Below are 18636 nucleotides of genomic sequence, written 5' to 3' on the forward strand. Positions count from 1 at the left end.
ATTGTAAAGAAAATTATAAATAGAATCCGACCAAAATTGATGAAACCGAAACTTTTATGGAATCCTAAAAAAGCCATATGTATAATATGCGTGCATGTATATACTTTTTCTCTTTATAGATATCATATTTAATTATTAAAATAATAATTACATACATTATCACACAATTCTATTATCACAACCTGTAATTTCGGTCGGACTCTAGGCCAAGTTTCAGTTTTCGGTTTCGGTCGAACTCAATAGGATTGTAATAGTAGGATTTTCATAATATGTGTAATTATTATTTTAATAATTAAATATTATAATATCGTTGCGCCCGTGCTATCCTCGTGTCGCGCGTATATGCGAGTCGCCCGTCATTTGATGTCGCGTCGCGAACCGTCCTTAGTGACGGATGCTTGTTTACTAATATTGATTGCGTGATGCTCTATTATCTATTGATTTTCCTGTTATACCAGATGTTCGGATTTACTCTGGGACGCGTCTCGTTCGGACGTGTCGTCCCGAGCTCTTTTATTATACCGGGAGTCGTAATAAAGAGCTACTGATTTTCTAAACGAGTCATCTTATTTGTGCGAGAGTGTCGTGACACGCGCCGCGAGTGTGAAAGTGAGTGATTGTGCGGCGAACGCGCGGTCGAGCGCAACATTTTGGGGGCTCGTCCGGGATCGAACGGATCGATCGGACGAGCGAGGATCGGACGAGCGAGGATCGGACGAGCGAGGATACGACGGCCATGCCCAGCACCAGGAAGCGGCTGAGGGAAGCGACTCCGCAGTCGGGCGCTACGGAGACGTCAGCGGAAATTGTGACTCTCCAGGCCGTCATAGGAGAGATTCGTTTGATGCGCGAGGAACACGCACGTAGAGAGCGCGACTATGCGGAGACGTTCCGCCGCCAGGAGGAGGAGCTCTGCCGTCTCCGCGGGATTATCTCCAACAACACTCAGCTAAGTCACTCTTATAATAGAGTAACTGGGGACTCGGGGACGCGAGTCGCGAGCGGCGCGGGGGCGCGGGTCATACGCGGAAGTGTCGCGATCTCGAACGGCGCGGAAGCGCGAGACGCGCACGCGAGTGAGGGGGACGCGATCCCGAGCGCCGTGGTAGCGCGAGTCGCGCATGCGGGGGATAGAGACTTGAACTCGAGCGGCGTGGGAACGCGAATACACGCGAGTGATAGTGTCGCGGTCGCGAGTGCCGACCTGGGGTATAAACTAAAACCCGACACGTACGACGGAACGACCCCGTTACAGGAATATTTCTCGCAATTGAGTTTGATCGCGCGTGCGAACCATTGGGATGACGCCACAAAAACGATCGCGTTGGCTTCGAGTCTGAGGGGAAAGGCACGCTCGGTTTTGGAAACGGTTCAAGATGTCGAGCGGTTAGATTTCGCGGAACTTAAAACGAAACTTGAGTTGCGCTTCCGGGAGGGACGACAATCACAGAATTGTTACGTCGTGTTTACGAGCCGTAAACAAAAATTCGGGGAGGATTTGGCGACATTCGGATCCGAAATTGACAAACTTTCACGCCTGGCGTACTCCGAGTGCCCATATGAGCTTCGCGATAAAATCGCTTGTGCGCAATTCATTACGGCCGTTTCCGATAATTTTATTCGGCGAGCGCTTCAAATGGAGGGAATAACCTCCTTAATTCTGGCCGTTGAAAGGGCTAAAGCGCTCAAAGTTATCCAGGGGGATAATTCGGAGAGATACAGGGAGAATTTAAACAAGAATTTTGTGAAAAAGGGAGATGGAAATTTGGTGAAGAATGAGGAACGCGATGTCGGAGGGAAGACTGAGGAAAGGAATAAGGAGGGAAAGGGCCCGAAAGGGAATTGGCGAGGCAGCAAATTTGGCGCCGGCCGGGGGGAGTGTTGGACGTGCGGAAAAACCGGGCATTTCCGGTCAGAATGCCCTGAGGGAAACGCGATTTAGTTGAGCTTTGTGGGGTGGGCTCAACTTTTGTGGAAAATTCCCCGAAAGTCGGTACTGTTCATTTTGAACATTTTGAATCTAACATTAAAAAAGATTTCTATTATAAAGTTTTTGAAATGAATGATTAATAAATATTCTGAGGAAATGGGTTTTGGTTTTTCTTTAATGTTTTAATGTTTGGTTTTCCGTTACTGCGTTTAATGTTCTTTTCCTAGAGGGAGTCAGTGGTGCTCGAAGAGGGGACCTTGGCAGAACATAGGCCGAAGACTCCTCGAAAAAAGTTTTTTTTAAGAAGACTGCCTCGCCCACGGTTTTTGAGCGTGGTTTTCCCATGGGACGTTGAGCAAATGCTGAGGCAGAGACTCGGGGTGTCTGTAAAGACGTTGGGTCCACGCGAGTTTCCCCCCCCTTGTCTGAAGATTTGGGTCGGCGTCGTGGGAAGCCGACAGCGAGGGATACGCCGGGGGAGCGGAGCAGAAGTCGACTTCGGACCGTGGAGGGGGAGCCTGGCCAGCTCGCCCCAAAAGAGGTTCGGGAGGAGACTGGCGTGCGGCTACCGGGGGCCAAGAGAAGCAGAGCCCGGTAACTTGGAGCAGCAGCTCGAGGAGGGCAAGGACTGTTTCGGCGCCCTGGGGCGCACAAAAGAAGCTACCGTTGACTACCCTCCCGGATTGTCTGGGGCGACAATCTTGGAAGAGGGGGGGTAGTGTTGCGCCCGTGCTATCCTCGTGTCGCGCGTATATGCGAGTCGCCCGTCATTTGATGTCGCGTCGCGAACCGTCCTTAGTGACGGATGCTTGTTTACTAATATTGATTGCGTGATGCTCTATTATCTATTGATTTTCCTGTTATACCAGATGTTCGGATTTACTCTGGGACGCGTCTCGTTCGGACGTGTCGTCCCGAGCTCCTTTATTATACCGGGAGTCGTAATAAAGAGCTACTGATTTTCTAAACGAGTCATCTTATTTGTGCGAGAGTGTCGTGACACGCGCCGCGAGTGTGAAAGTGAGTGATTGTGCGGCGAACGCGCGGTCGAGCGCAACAATATATTTATATATATATAAAGAAAGTGTATAGTATACATATATGTGAGCGCGTATACATATGGCTTTTTTAGGATTTCCATGAAAGTTTCGGTTTCGATTTCGGTTGGACTCTAGTTATAAAATATTAAATAATTTTAAAAGTCGCACGAAGTCGCAATATTTTCTTTCACGATATTACAGACAAATAAATGTATTAAGTAACAAAAAAAAATTTATAGCCGGGAACAATAATAAATATTAAAAAATCTCTGATATTCTAGTAAGAAGTTTATATCAAACTAAAATAATATACTACTTGTTATAAAAATAACAAATAAAACAACTATTTATATAAATATATAATTAAAATACCTGGAGACATCGTTTTCATGCTGGAATGATCTGGGAAACTTTCAATTGTGAGATATATTATAAAACGAAGTGACAACGTATCTTACATAAAGGTATAAACGGTTCGCTTAAGGGGTTAGTCTACTCGAGAGAGCCAAAAACAGGCGAATTTTCAAGAATTAATTTTAGACGAAGTATCGGTGATAAATGAATGTTTTTTTTTTATTTTCTTTGTTAAAGTTTCGAGAACATGTCCAAATTTTTATGCGTTGAAAAATTTTAAAATGGCGATGAGGCACTCCTTCGCGCGCAACTATGTTTTTTAGAGGTGGTCAAACGGTGTACATGGTTTCTGGAATGTGGATGGTCTGAAACCAAAAAAAAAAAAATATAGTCATAAACTATATTGTATTGTCTACGGAATAACGAAGCGTTTTTTCTCTCCTTGTTTTTGGCGTCAAGAAAAAAATTCCTGAATTTTTTGCTGCATTTTTGGACTCAAATTACGTGTTATTATTATTAATAATTATTGAACAAAATATTATAATGATAAAATCGTTCGTCATTCCGTAACTACTATTCCATAGAATATGTGTACCAAATTTGAAGTCGATTCATCGATTAGAACTCGAGATATCGTGTACACCGTTTTGAAAAACATAGTTTTGAGAAAAACGCGTTTAAAATTTCGGTACTAGTTTTTTGAGTGAAAAATTGCATTTTAAGCGTATTACCGTTAATCAGCCATTCCTGCGTCATACTGTAAACCTTCCACCTCGTAAAAATTCTCTTCGAGAGCCGATTGTGCTATTCTTCTATTAATTCTTTCTTGTTTGGAGGTCTCGAACGACCGCTTGTCAGCAATTGCAATTCGCAGCTCATCCGCTTTATCGCACATTTCGACGGCATTTGGCCCAATTTGTAAGTTCAGGACGTCCATCATTTGTAGAATACTCTCGTACCCATGATTAAAAATGCTTGCTGCAAAATACGATGCCACTTCCACGGTTTTCGCGCCACTAAACACTCGTTTCAGAGCAAAATGATGCAATACTGGCGTGCTGTCTGTTGAAAATACTTCTGACTGACTATAAAGTATTTTTAACGACATCTGTTGGCGTCGTTAGTTTATTAGAGAAATTCAAAATTGAATGGTAAATCGTTATGTTGTACCCGCCGAACAGATAACGATTTGCAGCAGATAGGCGTTTCGGAGCACTCCGGAGCGCTTGGGTAGGAGCTCGAAATTTCAATGAAAACGAGTTCTGGCAGGTATAAGACCTTTTGTCCCTCATTCTAGAGGGTTCAAAGGATTTTTTAAGCCAATAAAAAAAAATCGATTTTTTGACCATTCTCGAGTAGACTAACCCCTTAAAGGTTAAGCTTTGATAAATAATAACAATGACAGCAACAGTAAAAATGACAAATATGTATCAGAAACGTACATATGGATATGTTTTCTATTAATTGTATGTACATAACATGTTTTATTTACGGTTTCAATTTTCTTACTTTTGGCCACGTTTTGACGATTTGGCCCCACTGTGCGGCCGCTCACAGTCATGTCGCTAATAGTTTCAAATTAGTTGAAAGACTTTCAAAAATACATTTAAGCGACAATTTTGAACTGATCTCACTTGATGTAGTCTCGCTTTTTACGAACGTACCGACAGAAATGGTCCTAGACAGCATTTGCGTTAGATGGCACTTAATTTCTAAAAAATGCAAAATTCCAAGATCTGAATTTCTGATAGCGGTGAGATTGGTTCTAAATTCAACTTTTTTCACGTTCAATAGTATTATTTACTAACAAATTTTTGGCTCACTAATGGGCTCTCCTCTTTCTCCCACAACTGTGGATATAGTTACCCTGGTAACCATCTCCGATAGAAAACGATAAAAAAATTTCTTATCGTTTTTAATACGGTTAGTGAATCGTTTATTTACGGTACTCTATCAGAAACTCACGTTACAAAATACTTGGAATCCTATCGTAAATGTCTTATCAGCTATACATCAGTTTTTATCGTTTTTAATATGGTTAGTGAATCGTTTATTTACGGTATTCTATCAGAAACTCACGTTACAAAATACTTGGAATCTTATCGTAAATGTCTTCTCAGCTGCACATCAGTTTCTATCGTTTTTAATATGGTTAGTGAATCGTTTATTTACGGTACTCTATCAGAAACTCACGTTACAAAATACTTGGAATCCTAATTGTAAATATCTTATCAGCTATATATCAGTTTCTATCGTTTTTAATATAATTAGTGAATCATTTATTTACGGTATTTTATCAGAAACTCACGTTGCAAAATACTTGGGATTCTATCGGAAATTTCTTATTACCTTTATATCGGTCTTAATCAGTTTTTAACATAATTGAAGTTTCGTTTATTCACGATACTCTATAAGAAATTCTCGATACAATACACATGGGCTTGCATCCTAAATTTCTTATTAGTGGTGCATCGGTTTCTATAATTTTTAATGGTATTAAAGTAGCTATAATTGTCTTTTTAATATGGTTAATAGTGAACCGTTTATTTACGATGCCGTGTCAGAAAAAAATTGGAAAAATTTGAAATTTCTCAGCTATATATCAAATTAGTCAGAACATTTTTAGATGTTTGCTACTCTGCATGCCACCGGATTATAACCGTGTAAAAGAAAAATAAACCGTATCAAAGATCTTTTTATGATAAAGAAAGAACTGCATTTTTTTTTTTTTTGAAATAATTAAGCTTCCACCTTTGCGACAACAGCACCAGGAAGCCAAGGGCCAAAATTTTCACGGTTATTAGAGAAATAAAAACAACATTTAAATTAGAAACGTCTTATTTAAAATTGCACTAAAATACAAATAAAATATTTTATTATTTTAATCTTAATAACAAAACACACACACACACGCACGCACGCACGCACGCACGCACGCACGCACGCACGCACGCACGCACGCACGCACGCACGCACGCACGCACGCACGCACACACTCAAGCACTCACGCACTCACGCCCGCACGCACGCACGCACGCACGCACACACCCACGCACGAACGCACTCACGCACGCACGCACCCACGCACGCACGCACGCACGCACGCACGCACGCACGCACGCACGCACGCACGCACGCACGCACGCACGCACGCACGCACGCACGCACGCACGCACGCACGCACGCACGCACGCACGCACGCACGCACGCACGCACGCACGCACGCACGCACGCACGCACGCACGCACGCACGCACGCACGCACGCACGCACGCACGCACGCACGCACGCACGCACGCACGCACGCACGCACGCACGCACGCACGCACGCACGCACGCACGCACGCACGCACGCACGCACGCACGCACGCACGCACGCACGCACGCACGCACGCACGCACGCACGCACGCACGCACGCACGCACGCACGCACGCACGCACGCACGCACGCACGCACGCACGCACGCACGCACGCACGCACGCACGCACGCACGCACGCACGCACGCACGCACGCACGCACGCACGCACGCACGCACGCACGCACGCACGCACGCACGCACGCACGCACGCACGCACGCACGCACGCACGCACGCACGCACGCACGCACGCACGCACGCACGCACGCACGCACGCACGCACGCACGCACGCACGCACGCACGCACGCACGCACGCACGCACGCACGCACGCACGCACGCACGCACGCACGCACGCACGCACGCACGCACGCACGCACGCACGCACGCACGCACGCACGCACGCACGCACGCACGCACGCACGCACGCACGCACGCACGCACGCACGCACGCACGCACGCACGCACGCACGCACGCACGCACGCACGCACGCACGCACGCACGCACGCACGCACGCACGCACGCACGCACGCACGCACGCACGCACGCACGCACGCACGCACGCACGCACGCACGCACGCACGCACGCACGCACGCACGCACGCACGCACGCACGCACGCACGCACGCACGCACGCACGCACGCACGCACGCACGCACGCACGCACGCACGCACGCACGCACGCACGCACGCACGCACGCACGCACGCACGCACGCACGCACGCACGCACGCACGCACGCACGCACGCACGCACGCACGCACGCACGCACGCACGCAGCAAGATGATAAGTTGTATGTCGGAAAATCCTGATAAGAAACGATAGATGTGTCGGTTTGGTTAAGTCGTATAAATATCGACGAGATGTCTATCGTTTTAACCTTATAAAAACATATGCAAAGTAGAAGGTTTTCAAACGATTCAATTTATATAATTAATATACGATAGAAAACGAACCGATTTGCTGCCGTACAGAAAATGATAAGTTGTATGTCGGAAAATCCTGATAAGAAACGATAGATGTATCGGTTCGGTTAAGTCATATAAATATCGATAAGATGTCTATCATTTTATTCTTATATATCCGTATTAATGCCTACGGTAAAATTATTACCATAAATAACGATACATATTATATCGTGTATATACGATTGATTCAGATGGGCAATAATCGTACATATAGAAAACGATTTATAACTATAAAATTTGTATAGTTATTTTCTTATTCGGACCTAAAACGATAGAAACCGATTCGATTCGATTAATGTTTTATCTGTCTTCTAAATATGCAACGATAGAACCGATAAGATACGATTAAAAACGATACAGATATAGCCGTTTTTAATCGTTTTCTATCGGATATGGTTACCAGGGTATGCAGGACTTAGAAGCCAGTGCCCTCGCAACATTAAAATACACACCCCCATTTTTTGTGTGATACGTCGACGACATTGTTCTCGCAACTCCTTCTTCCTCACTGGACCACACGTTGGAGGTCTTCAACTCCTTCCATCCAAGGCTCCAGTTTACTGTAGAGGTTGGGGAGGGTGGGAGGTTGAACTTCTTGGAAATTACAATGATTCGTCGAAACAATCGGATAATATTTGATTGGTTTCATAAACCAACGTTTTCGGGCAGGTACTTGAATTTCATATCTCAACATCCTGTTTGCCAGAAGAGAGGTAGGTAGGATAGAGAGGTCACAAGTTTAATTGATAGAGTTTTTTTGTTGTCTCACCCATCATTCCATTCAAAAAATTTAGAATTAGCTGTACAAATTTTACTTAACAACTGCTACCCGCTAGATTTCATTTTTAGAATTTTCCACGAGCGCATTAAGTCTCTCATTAACAGATTGCGTTCTGGGACAGATAGATCTCCTGAGGTGCAACCTGAAGAGGCGGCGTCCTTTTTCACGATACCGTATATTCCGCATATTAATGACCAATATAGAAACATCTTAAAAAATCACAAGTTGAGGCTATCATATTATAGCCTGAATAAAATGCAGAATTGTATTAAAGCACATAAGGACGCCCTTCCGAAATTTGCACATAGCAACGTAGTATATAAGATTAACTGTGGAGACTGTGATGCTTCTTACGTGGGTCAGACTGGTAGGCAACTACAAACCAGAATTAAAGAACATCAGGCCCACATAAGAAAAAACACAACCAGTCGCTTAGTAATCACAGAGCATAGATTAGAGTTTGGTCATAATTTCGAGTAAAATGCGGTAGAAATTCTGGACAGCGAACCATATATTAGTAAACGGTTAATATCTGAAATGATAATGTATTAAAAGACAGAAGAATGGTCTGAATATGCAGACGGACACCGAGGATTTACCCGAGAACTATCTCGATGTGATCGAGGGACTTCCAAAAATTTGAGAGCTCCGCGTTTCACGCTTTATTTATTATATTATTGCGTGAATCTGTATTATACATATATAGATTACCGTGTTACAAGGTCTTCGACTGGCATTACCGTTATTTGTTTTGCAACGAATATTCTTATACATCGATCTCTCAACTGGCATTACCGCTATTTGTTTTTCACCGAATTCTTATACATCGATCTTTTAACCTCGAGACAAGCGAAACATATTAGATCGGTCATTACCTCTTGAAACATTGTCGAGACAGCTTGCGTCCGTTATCTGTGCGCTGTACCGTTCTACGATCAAGTATTATCTCTCGAAACAATGTCAAGATAACTTGCGTTTGTTGTCTATCGTTTTGTGCGCTATACCGTTCACGATTTCATTGTAAGTAACTTCAATTTTATATCGATGTGAACCGTGAATCAGTGTGTCGCTCCGTATGTACGCAGGTATCGTGTAACATATAATGAAGTACCAAATGCATCAGCATAGTCCTCCTGGCCTTCTAACTTGGGAGAGACTCTAGGTTGCTTGCCTATGGAGTAGCGCACACACACCGGAATGACCGCATGGAAAAAGGAACGTGCAACGTGCGAGTATACAATAGCCCAATGACCGCGTTACAATAGAGTTTTTAATTTACACGTTTCTAATTTATTGCGCTGAAGATGACCACAAAAAATGGTCGAAACGTTCGTGAATTTTTTATGTATTGACGATAAGAAATATATACAACTTGCGCCCTTTTTACCGCGCCGGCTCTTACTGCCTCTTTTTCTTTAATCGATTTAATCACGAGAGCTTTATAATTTTTAATTTTCATACATACACACACACACACACACACACACACACACACACACACACACACACACACACACACACACACACACACATGCAGACATTTTTTTAAAACTGCAATTTTTTGACGTTTCTAAACAGAGAGTAGAACATTCTAAACACATTCAGAAAAACAAAAAAATTTTTTTTTTTACGAAAACAAAGCTTCCTCTATGAGGAAGCAAAATATACACGAAGAATTTACTTTGAGAATCAGAAAGATTAAAAAAACGCGACAAAGTTTTTTTCCCTCCGGATGAAATTCCAAGTGCGCATTTTAGGTCAACGCGCATCCTTTGCTAAACGAATAAATTCATACACGTTTTGCTGCCAGATTTTTATTGACGTGATACAGACGGGTGTACATCTGAGCCTCAATAAAGCGCGAGTTTAATCGTAAATCAATTATGCAAAAGATCGTAGATCATATATTCGTCAATAAAGTTAAAAAATCCGCAAACAATGCGAAAATTTGCGCATAGTCCCTCGTGATCGAATATAAATGCATCGCGTTGCTTCGCTAATGATCGGATAAACACTCTCTCGAAAACGCAACAAAATATTTGCTCCACGAAATAAGCTCGCACAAATCGCATCTGACAAAACTGAAATTTAACAATTATATGTAAAATCAAAAGCTATAAATTAGTTTTTTGTTTTTAACAAAAGAAGTTAAGACATGTAGCGATAAAATTGAATGAATTCCCAACACGATAAAGATAAGTTTAATAATTTTCTTCTACGGTTTTCGTTTTCTTTTTAAGAAATAAAGATGTTAAAAAAAATCAATATAAAGTAATCTTGGTGTAAATTTTCAAAAGGAGGAAAGCAAGTTTGAAAGAATAATATGATGAAAAAACATTCTCTGAATACATATTAAAAACCATTCAATTTTTTCCCTACGCGTTGTGGAAAATATGACAGCTCCGTATAATCGTTAATTACCGCGAGACATATGCTAACAAACCGTCATAAGCAAATTCCTCGAAACATTCGCTACAAGAGAAAACGAAACCAATTTTGGGACAAGAACGGAAGCGTTCGTTTGATCGTCATCGTCGTCATCGTCTTCGTTTCTAAGCCGAAAAGATGTACGTACTCCACTAAGATAAATCATAATTATTTTTGATATCAGCATTCGCGTCATCCTAAAGTCCCGATGGATAAAAACTAGATACTTGTAGCATCCGAGTTTTTGATTTAGTCGGGCAACGTGAACACAATCAGTTTCACGTTTGCCCGTCTCTGTGAAAAAAAAAACGCGACGATCACCTTTTTCTTTTCAAGTACTATGTATACTTGTAAACTATAAATGTATAAAAACGATTACTCGTCGCTCGCCGCGATGGAAAGAAAGTAACACAATACAATTTCTTTATGATTCTCAAAATCAGAACTGTTTTTATCTGTTTGGATTTCTAAGCACAAGGAAAGACATCTCTTTTGCTTATGAATTATTTGACAAATCAATGATACCCTTCATGGAGTGCAGTAACGGCTGTCGCATACTGACAATGAAAACGAAGACGAGGGCGAAAAAGGATAACGGAGCAACTCATGCGAGCAACTAATTCGTAGACGATCAGATTACGGAACTTAGTGCTCAGCGCCAACGGCTGGTCTAAGTTTATTATTGTAATTGTTTTACTGTTAGCAATGAACTCAGATTTGGAAAATATATGTTTTCGATCATTTTAGTAACGAATATATTCATGCAGCAATCTTTTTAAGTGTTAGTGTCGACCGCGACGGTTCTGTGTGTTCAATATATAATGGTATATTTAAATAAATGTTATAATCTGTCAACATTTTATCATTTTTTTAGAGCACTTAATTAGCACTTAATTAGCACTAAATTATAGTATTTATCTTCTCTGTAGGACCATTTTCTGATATGGGGGGGGGTCCAGCTTTATGGCAAGCTGGACCCCCCCATTTTTTACGCGATTTCCTGCTAAACGGTTCGAGCACCAAAATTCGGACTAGGGCACTTAATTAGCACCTAAATAGCACTAAATTTTTGACCTAGTGCGAACTTGATTTGCGCTGGTGGGGGGTCCAGCTTAATAGACGTCTACTTTACGCAAATATCCACTTTCTGTATACAATCATAATTAGCTAATCATCCGTCGACGAAACATATCGCTCGCGACAGCCGCTTCGGCGTAAACTGCACGTTATGCGCGTTCTGCCGACACGTATCTCAATCACTATGACAAGTATTATATATTAAAAAAAAACATTTTTTTTTTAACAGAAATTGAAATAAAAAAAGACATCTTTATTTGCAAGGATGCTATGCTTGAAAAATACATATGATATAAAAGCACAAAATAGAAAAACATTTATGCAGAATTATTCTTATTGTTAGTACAAAGTAATCGGAGCATAATCCTGGAGACGTCCCATGTCCGTGATATCGTCATCGTGGACGGGGCCTGGGGCCTACAGAAAAAATAATAAAAATAATATGTATGTGCGTATGCGTATGTATGTGCGATTGCGTATGCGTGTGCGTGTGTATATGTATATCTATATGTTCAATTGCATTACTGGTTTTATGTAATATTATTTACTTTCGACAGTAACAATAAAAAAAAAATATATATTATATATCATAATATATATTTCATTTATATATGTATTTTCGTTTATATTTCCCAACATTTTATCAACGAAATAGTAAATAAAGTTTCTTGTCCTAAATAACATTACCGTTTTTCTTTCTTCAAATATACCCTAGAATCCTAACACCACACTTCCAAAAAATCCTGATTTTACCATACTAATAGCGTTTTTCACTGGCAGAACTGGTGCGCACTCAGTGCACATTAAAGCCGTTGTGTACACTGATTTAGTCTCTAATATTTAAAGTAAAATGCAAATATTTCGACTGATAAAATACTCAGTACATATTTTACCAAATAGTGCAATAAAGAATATTGAGAATTTCATGATTTAACCCAATTATATTAAACATACACTTTACGTTGGTTTGTGTACGACGGCTTTAATGTGCACTGAGTGCGCACCGGCTCTGCCAGTGAAAAACGCTATAAGTGTACGCTACCCAGTGTACTAAGAGAGAGAGGGATAAGGATGGAGAGAGGGAGAGAGAGAGAGAGAGAGAGAGAGAGAGAGAGAGAGAGAGAGAGAGAGAGAGAGAGAGAGAGAGAGAGAGAGAGAGAGAGAGAGAGAGAGAAAGAGAGAGAGAGAGAGAGAGAGAGAGAGAGAGAGAGAGAGAGAAAGAGGAATAAATGGGTGCATGCAAATTACATACATAGGAGAGAAAGGAATAATACAAGAGATATCTGTCCTTGTCTAACGAGGCATCTGTACGACATTGGTATATCTGTCAAAGTTCGTTCTTTGAAACGGCTTTAAGTTATAGATCGCAAAATCCTTTTACAGGAGTAAAGTATAGGTACTATATAAATGAAGAGTTGTTCTTTCCATGTGCTCCCTAAATAAGTTACATAACAGTTACAAACTGGTTTACTATGGAATTATGTTATAATAATTAAGTTTTTTATTCAGTTTGTTATCTATACTGTTCATCAGCTGCCGTTACCCTCCCAGCAAACGAAAAAAGATTGAAAAGAATTAAAACGGGATTACCAGGAATTCAATTAAGGACTTTCCGAATTCCATTGTGTCCAAAAAAGGGATTGAAATAGTTTCAATATCATGGAATTCTTTATTTTGGAAAGAATTTGTCTTTTTTGAATCCCATCCAATTCCGACACAAAAATATTATACCACTGAATGTCAGGTTAGGGATTGGAAAGTTTCGTCATAAATTCCATTGAATACCATTGATTTCGTTAACGAAATGAATACCATTGAATGCCAAACTAGGAATTAAAAATTTCCGTATTGAATTCCATTGAATTCCGTCTATTCTGACAATAAAATGAATACCATTGAATGCCAGGATAAGGATTGAAAAGTGTCCGTGTTGAACTCCATTGAATTCCGACTATTCCGACAATGAAATATATACCATTGAATCCCAAATTTGGAAATCAATATGTATATATCAAATTCCATTGAATTTTGACGATATTTACAACAGAACAAATTCCATTTTATTCCAAATTAAGATTGAAAAACGAGTATAATACGTTAAATTCCTAGTTTTATCCCATCGTTATTTGAGTCTATAATATATATTGAATATGTCATTCCCTATCACTTACAAAATTGAAAGCCATTCTTATAAATTAATTGTAATTTTAAAAGTTCCGTATTAGTTTAATTTTAGGTAACTTTGGGATAAACAAACTAATGTAAAACATTAAATTTTTTAAATATTCAACAGTCGGTATTGTTACATTAAAATAAAACATTTTATTTACAAGAATCATATTAGACAATTTTTATTGCAAATATATATACAATTAAGTTGACAATAAAATAAATTATATTATTTTTCGTTTTTCAGCGTGAGCTCGATGAGGAGAATTGTATTCTAATCTACCTTTCATTTTATTTAAATAAAAATATCTAATTCCAAGTAAATATGTGTATTGTATTAAATAAATTATTTTAAGTTATTACATTTTCTACATTTAAGTAAAGATTTCATAAAATACAGAATATTATTTATTAAACAAAGTAAACTGTTATTTCAAGATGAGAAATCTAACTTTCTTCACTTTAAAAATTACATCTTAGAAAATGTTTTCTAGAATTAAAATGACAATTTTTTTAGTTGAAATTTATATGCTCTTTGACACTTAATATCTTGTTATAAGTAAACATTAAACAAAAAAATAATTTTTTTCTATGTAGTAACATTTTTTTAAGAAAGAGTGTAATATTTAAAATATATACGCCAAGAAAATAAGTATTTAAATCCAATAAAATAATTTCTTGAGCCATGTAATAAATCATTTTCTTGAATAAAGTATGACTTTTGTGGGTTATAACGTTTCCTTTTCTTAATGACAAAATTTTACTTTCTTGAAGAAAATTACTTCTTAGGCGGCTCCTACCAAGGAAATATTTTTTTAAACCAAATAAATATGTTTTTAAATTATGTTTTTTATTTAAGTAAATATTTATTTAATTTAAATAAAAATGTACGATATCAGAATCAAAATAACAATTTTTTTAGTTGAAATTTATATGCTCTTTGACACTTAATATCTTGTTATAAGTAAACATTTATTCTTTAACAAGAAAATAATTTTGTTCTACGTAGTAACATTTTTTTTTAAGAAAAAGTGTGATATAAAATCTATACGCTAAGAAAATAAATATTTAAATCCAATGAAATAATTTCTTAAGAGCCATGTAATAAATCATTTTCTTGAATAAAGTATGACTTTTGTGGGTTATAACGTTTCCTTTTCTTAATGACAAAATTTTACTTTCTTGAAGAAAATTACTTCTTAGATGGCTTCTATCAAGGAAATATTCTTTTAAACCAATTTGGCGGTACGCGCCACCAGTGATACACGCCCTCGCGGAAAATGGGTAGTTCGCATCAACGCCGCTTGGCGTCGCATCGCCCGCACATTCTCTCGAGTTCAAAATTCCGCACCGACAGGTATATAGGGAGACTCCCTACAGGACCGAATAAGATATTTTTGGATATTTTCAGGCGCTAGTCGCCTAAGGCAAGAGTTCCCAAGCTCTAAGCCCACACGGCGCCAGTCGTCCGACTACAAAAATAAACGTTTATCTAAAAGCATTGATCCTTTCCTATTTTCATAAAATTGTGTGTGTGTGGTCATTTCGGGAGAAATTTAAAACAATTTCCTAAACCATCTAATGCCATGCAATTCCATAACCTTTACGGATTCCATAATTGAATGGAATTGAAAATTTCTTTTTTGGATTCCATGGGATTGGACTATCTCATTTCGAATCCCATTTAATTTCATCTAATTCCGCCAAAAAAGGGATTCAAAGGTATTAAAAAATTTTAATATCTTTTAATCTTTTTTCGTTTGCTGGGCTCTACTCTGATACTAATTGTAAGACTGAGGTATATTTTTCTATATAAAGACAGAATAAAATTAGTTATATAAATCAATACTATAAATTTAATACTTATTGCATTTGTTATAGAAGTTATTATTTTACCCCATCAAAAATGGATAGATTCTTTGAAAGAGTTTTACATCATTCATTTACATTACAAGAAAAAAATTATTAGAGGTGCAAGAGATGCAGTAAATTGCCAAGTGTCTAATAAGTACCCGCGTCAAGACATATACTATGTATACTAATTCACATTCTCAATTATGCTACTGTTATTATTTGTCATCAGACAATTATAAACATATACATAATAATTAGATACATATTATATATATATACGCACATGTGTGCATAAGAATATATGTAATTTATAAAAAGCGGGTGCTTATTAGCCTTGATACGTTACTGCCTTTTGCTACGGACGGCCGGCCAGAAAGCATTTTCAGGTTCAGGCCCTATTGCTAGAATCCATAAACGCGGCAACGCCGCGCGGCTCTCCCCGTCGTGCCGAATTTCGATACCGAGGCAGTATTTGGCGGTGCCAAGATCTTTAACCTTGAACAGCTTGGCGAGCCCTCCCTTGATTCGATTTTCCATATTTCGATCGTTGAAGACGATCAGAATGTCGTCAACATATACGAGTACACAAACACGCGCGCGCGCGCGCGCGCGCGAACACACACACACACACACACACACACACACACACACACACACACACACACACACACACACGCGCACGCGCACGCGCACGCGCACGCACACGCACACGCACACGCACACGCACACACAAAAGTAAGTTTTCCCTTGTCGACATAAACGCATGGGTCCGAGTTGGTAGGAATCAACCCGAGGCTGCGAAGTGCCTTATCGAGTTCCTCGTGCCATTGCCGTCCGGCCTGACGCAGGCCGTAGAGAGCCTTCTTTATCTTGCATACCCTATCCGGGCCTTTGAGGTCCCTTAGCATGGCGTAAAATCGCTTCAGAATCTCAGGATCCTGCTCTTGGTGGGCCATCCTCTCGAAAGTTGACTGCAACAAATCCGGCAATTCCATGTATATATCGGTATCGATTTTTCCGTTTAGATACGCAGTCTCAATGTCTAGTTGGGAAATTGTCAAGTCAAATTTGGCAGCCAATGCCGTCAGCAGTCGAAGCGAACCTAGGCGGGCGACCGGAGCGTAAGTCCCGAAAAAATCGATGCCTGGGCGTTGAGCGTACCCCTTCGCGACTACGAGTGCCTTTCTTCGATTCAGGGCTCCGTTGGCGTCGAATTTATTTCTCAAAACCGTGTGACATTTGATGACTTTTCCATCCTTAGTAGGTCTCGACACGATGTCAAAAGTGTCGTTGAGGACTAAACTTCTGATTTCTGAATACACCGCGTCAAGCCATTCGTCCTTATCCGGTCCGGATATCGCCTCGCGAAAAAGGATTTCGCATGCATTGAATGCGAATTCGGCATCTTCCCACGTCTCATTTTCGCTTGACTCGACCTGATTTTCTGTTTCCCGTGGTTCGGCGACGGCCGGCACAATGTTGTAACCTTTGGCGGGTCAACCCGGTTTGCCCGTCAATATTTTGCGCGGTCTACCGGGACCACGTCGTAATTGATCGTCCTCTGGATCCGGTTCCCCTTGGTCGGCATCGTTCGCGGCGTTAATTGGCGGGTTCTCATTGTGACCGCCCCGATCTGGCTTCTCATCGTTTGGTAGAACGCCGGCATCAGGGTGTGTGTTTCCGCCAATTTCAGTCTCGCCGCTCGTCCCTAGGTTCTGCTGATTATCTGAAACAGAAAAAAGTTTCCCCGAGAATCCATGGACAGGATCTTGCTGGCCCTCCCTGGTCTGGAGCTCGTTGAAAAACTTGACATCTCGCGTCACATAGACCTTCATCTCAGACGGCACCCAAACGCGATAGGCCTTGGACGTTTCGGAATATCCGACGAGAGTTCCTTCGATTCCTCTTTGCGAAAACTTGCCCTTTTCAGGAGATTTATCTAAGATGTACACCTTGGCTCCAAATTTCTGCAGGTATTTAATGCTGGGGCGCTTGCCCGTCCACACCTCGAAGGGTGTCTTCGTACCGAGAATTTTAGTCAAGCACCGATTTCTCACGTGATTGGCGGTTGCAACAGCTTTAGCTCAAAAAGATGTCGGGAGTCCGGATTCCGTTAACATACAGCGAGCAGACTCGACGAGTGTCCTATTCTTCCGCTCGGCTACACCGTTTTGTGCGGGTGTATACGGAGTCGTTAACCGTCGTTGAATGCTAGCCTCCGCCAGTATTTTATCCATAGTTGCGTTGCAAAATTCCTTCCCGTTATCTGACTGCAATGCTTTGATTCTCTTACCGGTTTGCGTCTCTGCGTAATTTTTATACTCCAGAAACTTGGATGCCACCTCGGATTTGTTTTTCAGAAAATAAATCACGGTCCAACGGCTATGATCGTCGGTAAATGTAAGAAAATATCGGGCGCCGCCCCGCGAGTGTGTTTGCATGGGACCGCACAGATCCGTGTGCACTATTCCGAGCAAGTCAGGTGATCTTTTGTCACGTTTCGAAAAAGGTGTTCTCGTGAGTTTTCCGGTGGCGCAGACATCGCACGGAAGAAGCACGTCGTTGACCTTTTCCAATTCAAATAGCCAAGCCGGCGATGCCATTCGATCGCGCTATTCGAGGTACTTGTAGCTATGCATGCCGTGTCATGTCCCTTACGTAAGAAAAACAGATCACCCT

At 40.8% G+C, this 18636-nt stretch overlaps 1 protein-coding gene across 1 annotated transcript; it reads left to right on the forward strand.

Annotated features, from left to right (window-relative positions):
• On the forward strand, positions 1-3217 carry LOC143894221 (uncharacterized). The gene is made up of 2 exons (XM_077400365.1): positions 1-1993; positions 2158-3217. Exon 1 carries the CDS (start codon positions 737-739, stop codon positions 1940-1942), a length of 1206 nt encoding a protein of 401 aa, XP_077256491.1. The 5' UTR covers positions 1-736; the 3' UTR covers positions 1943-1993; positions 2158-3217.
• The last annotated feature ends 15419 nt before the right edge of the window (positions 3218-18636 follow it).

The sequence above is a fragment of the Temnothorax americanus genome, unplaced genomic scaffold, assembly GCF_048541705.1.
Source record: "Temnothorax americanus isolate GAGA-0224 unplaced genomic scaffold, ASM4854170v1 Scaffold132, whole genome shotgun sequence".
Classification (NCBI taxonomy): domain Eukaryota; kingdom Metazoa; phylum Arthropoda; class Insecta; order Hymenoptera; family Formicidae; genus Temnothorax; species Temnothorax americanus.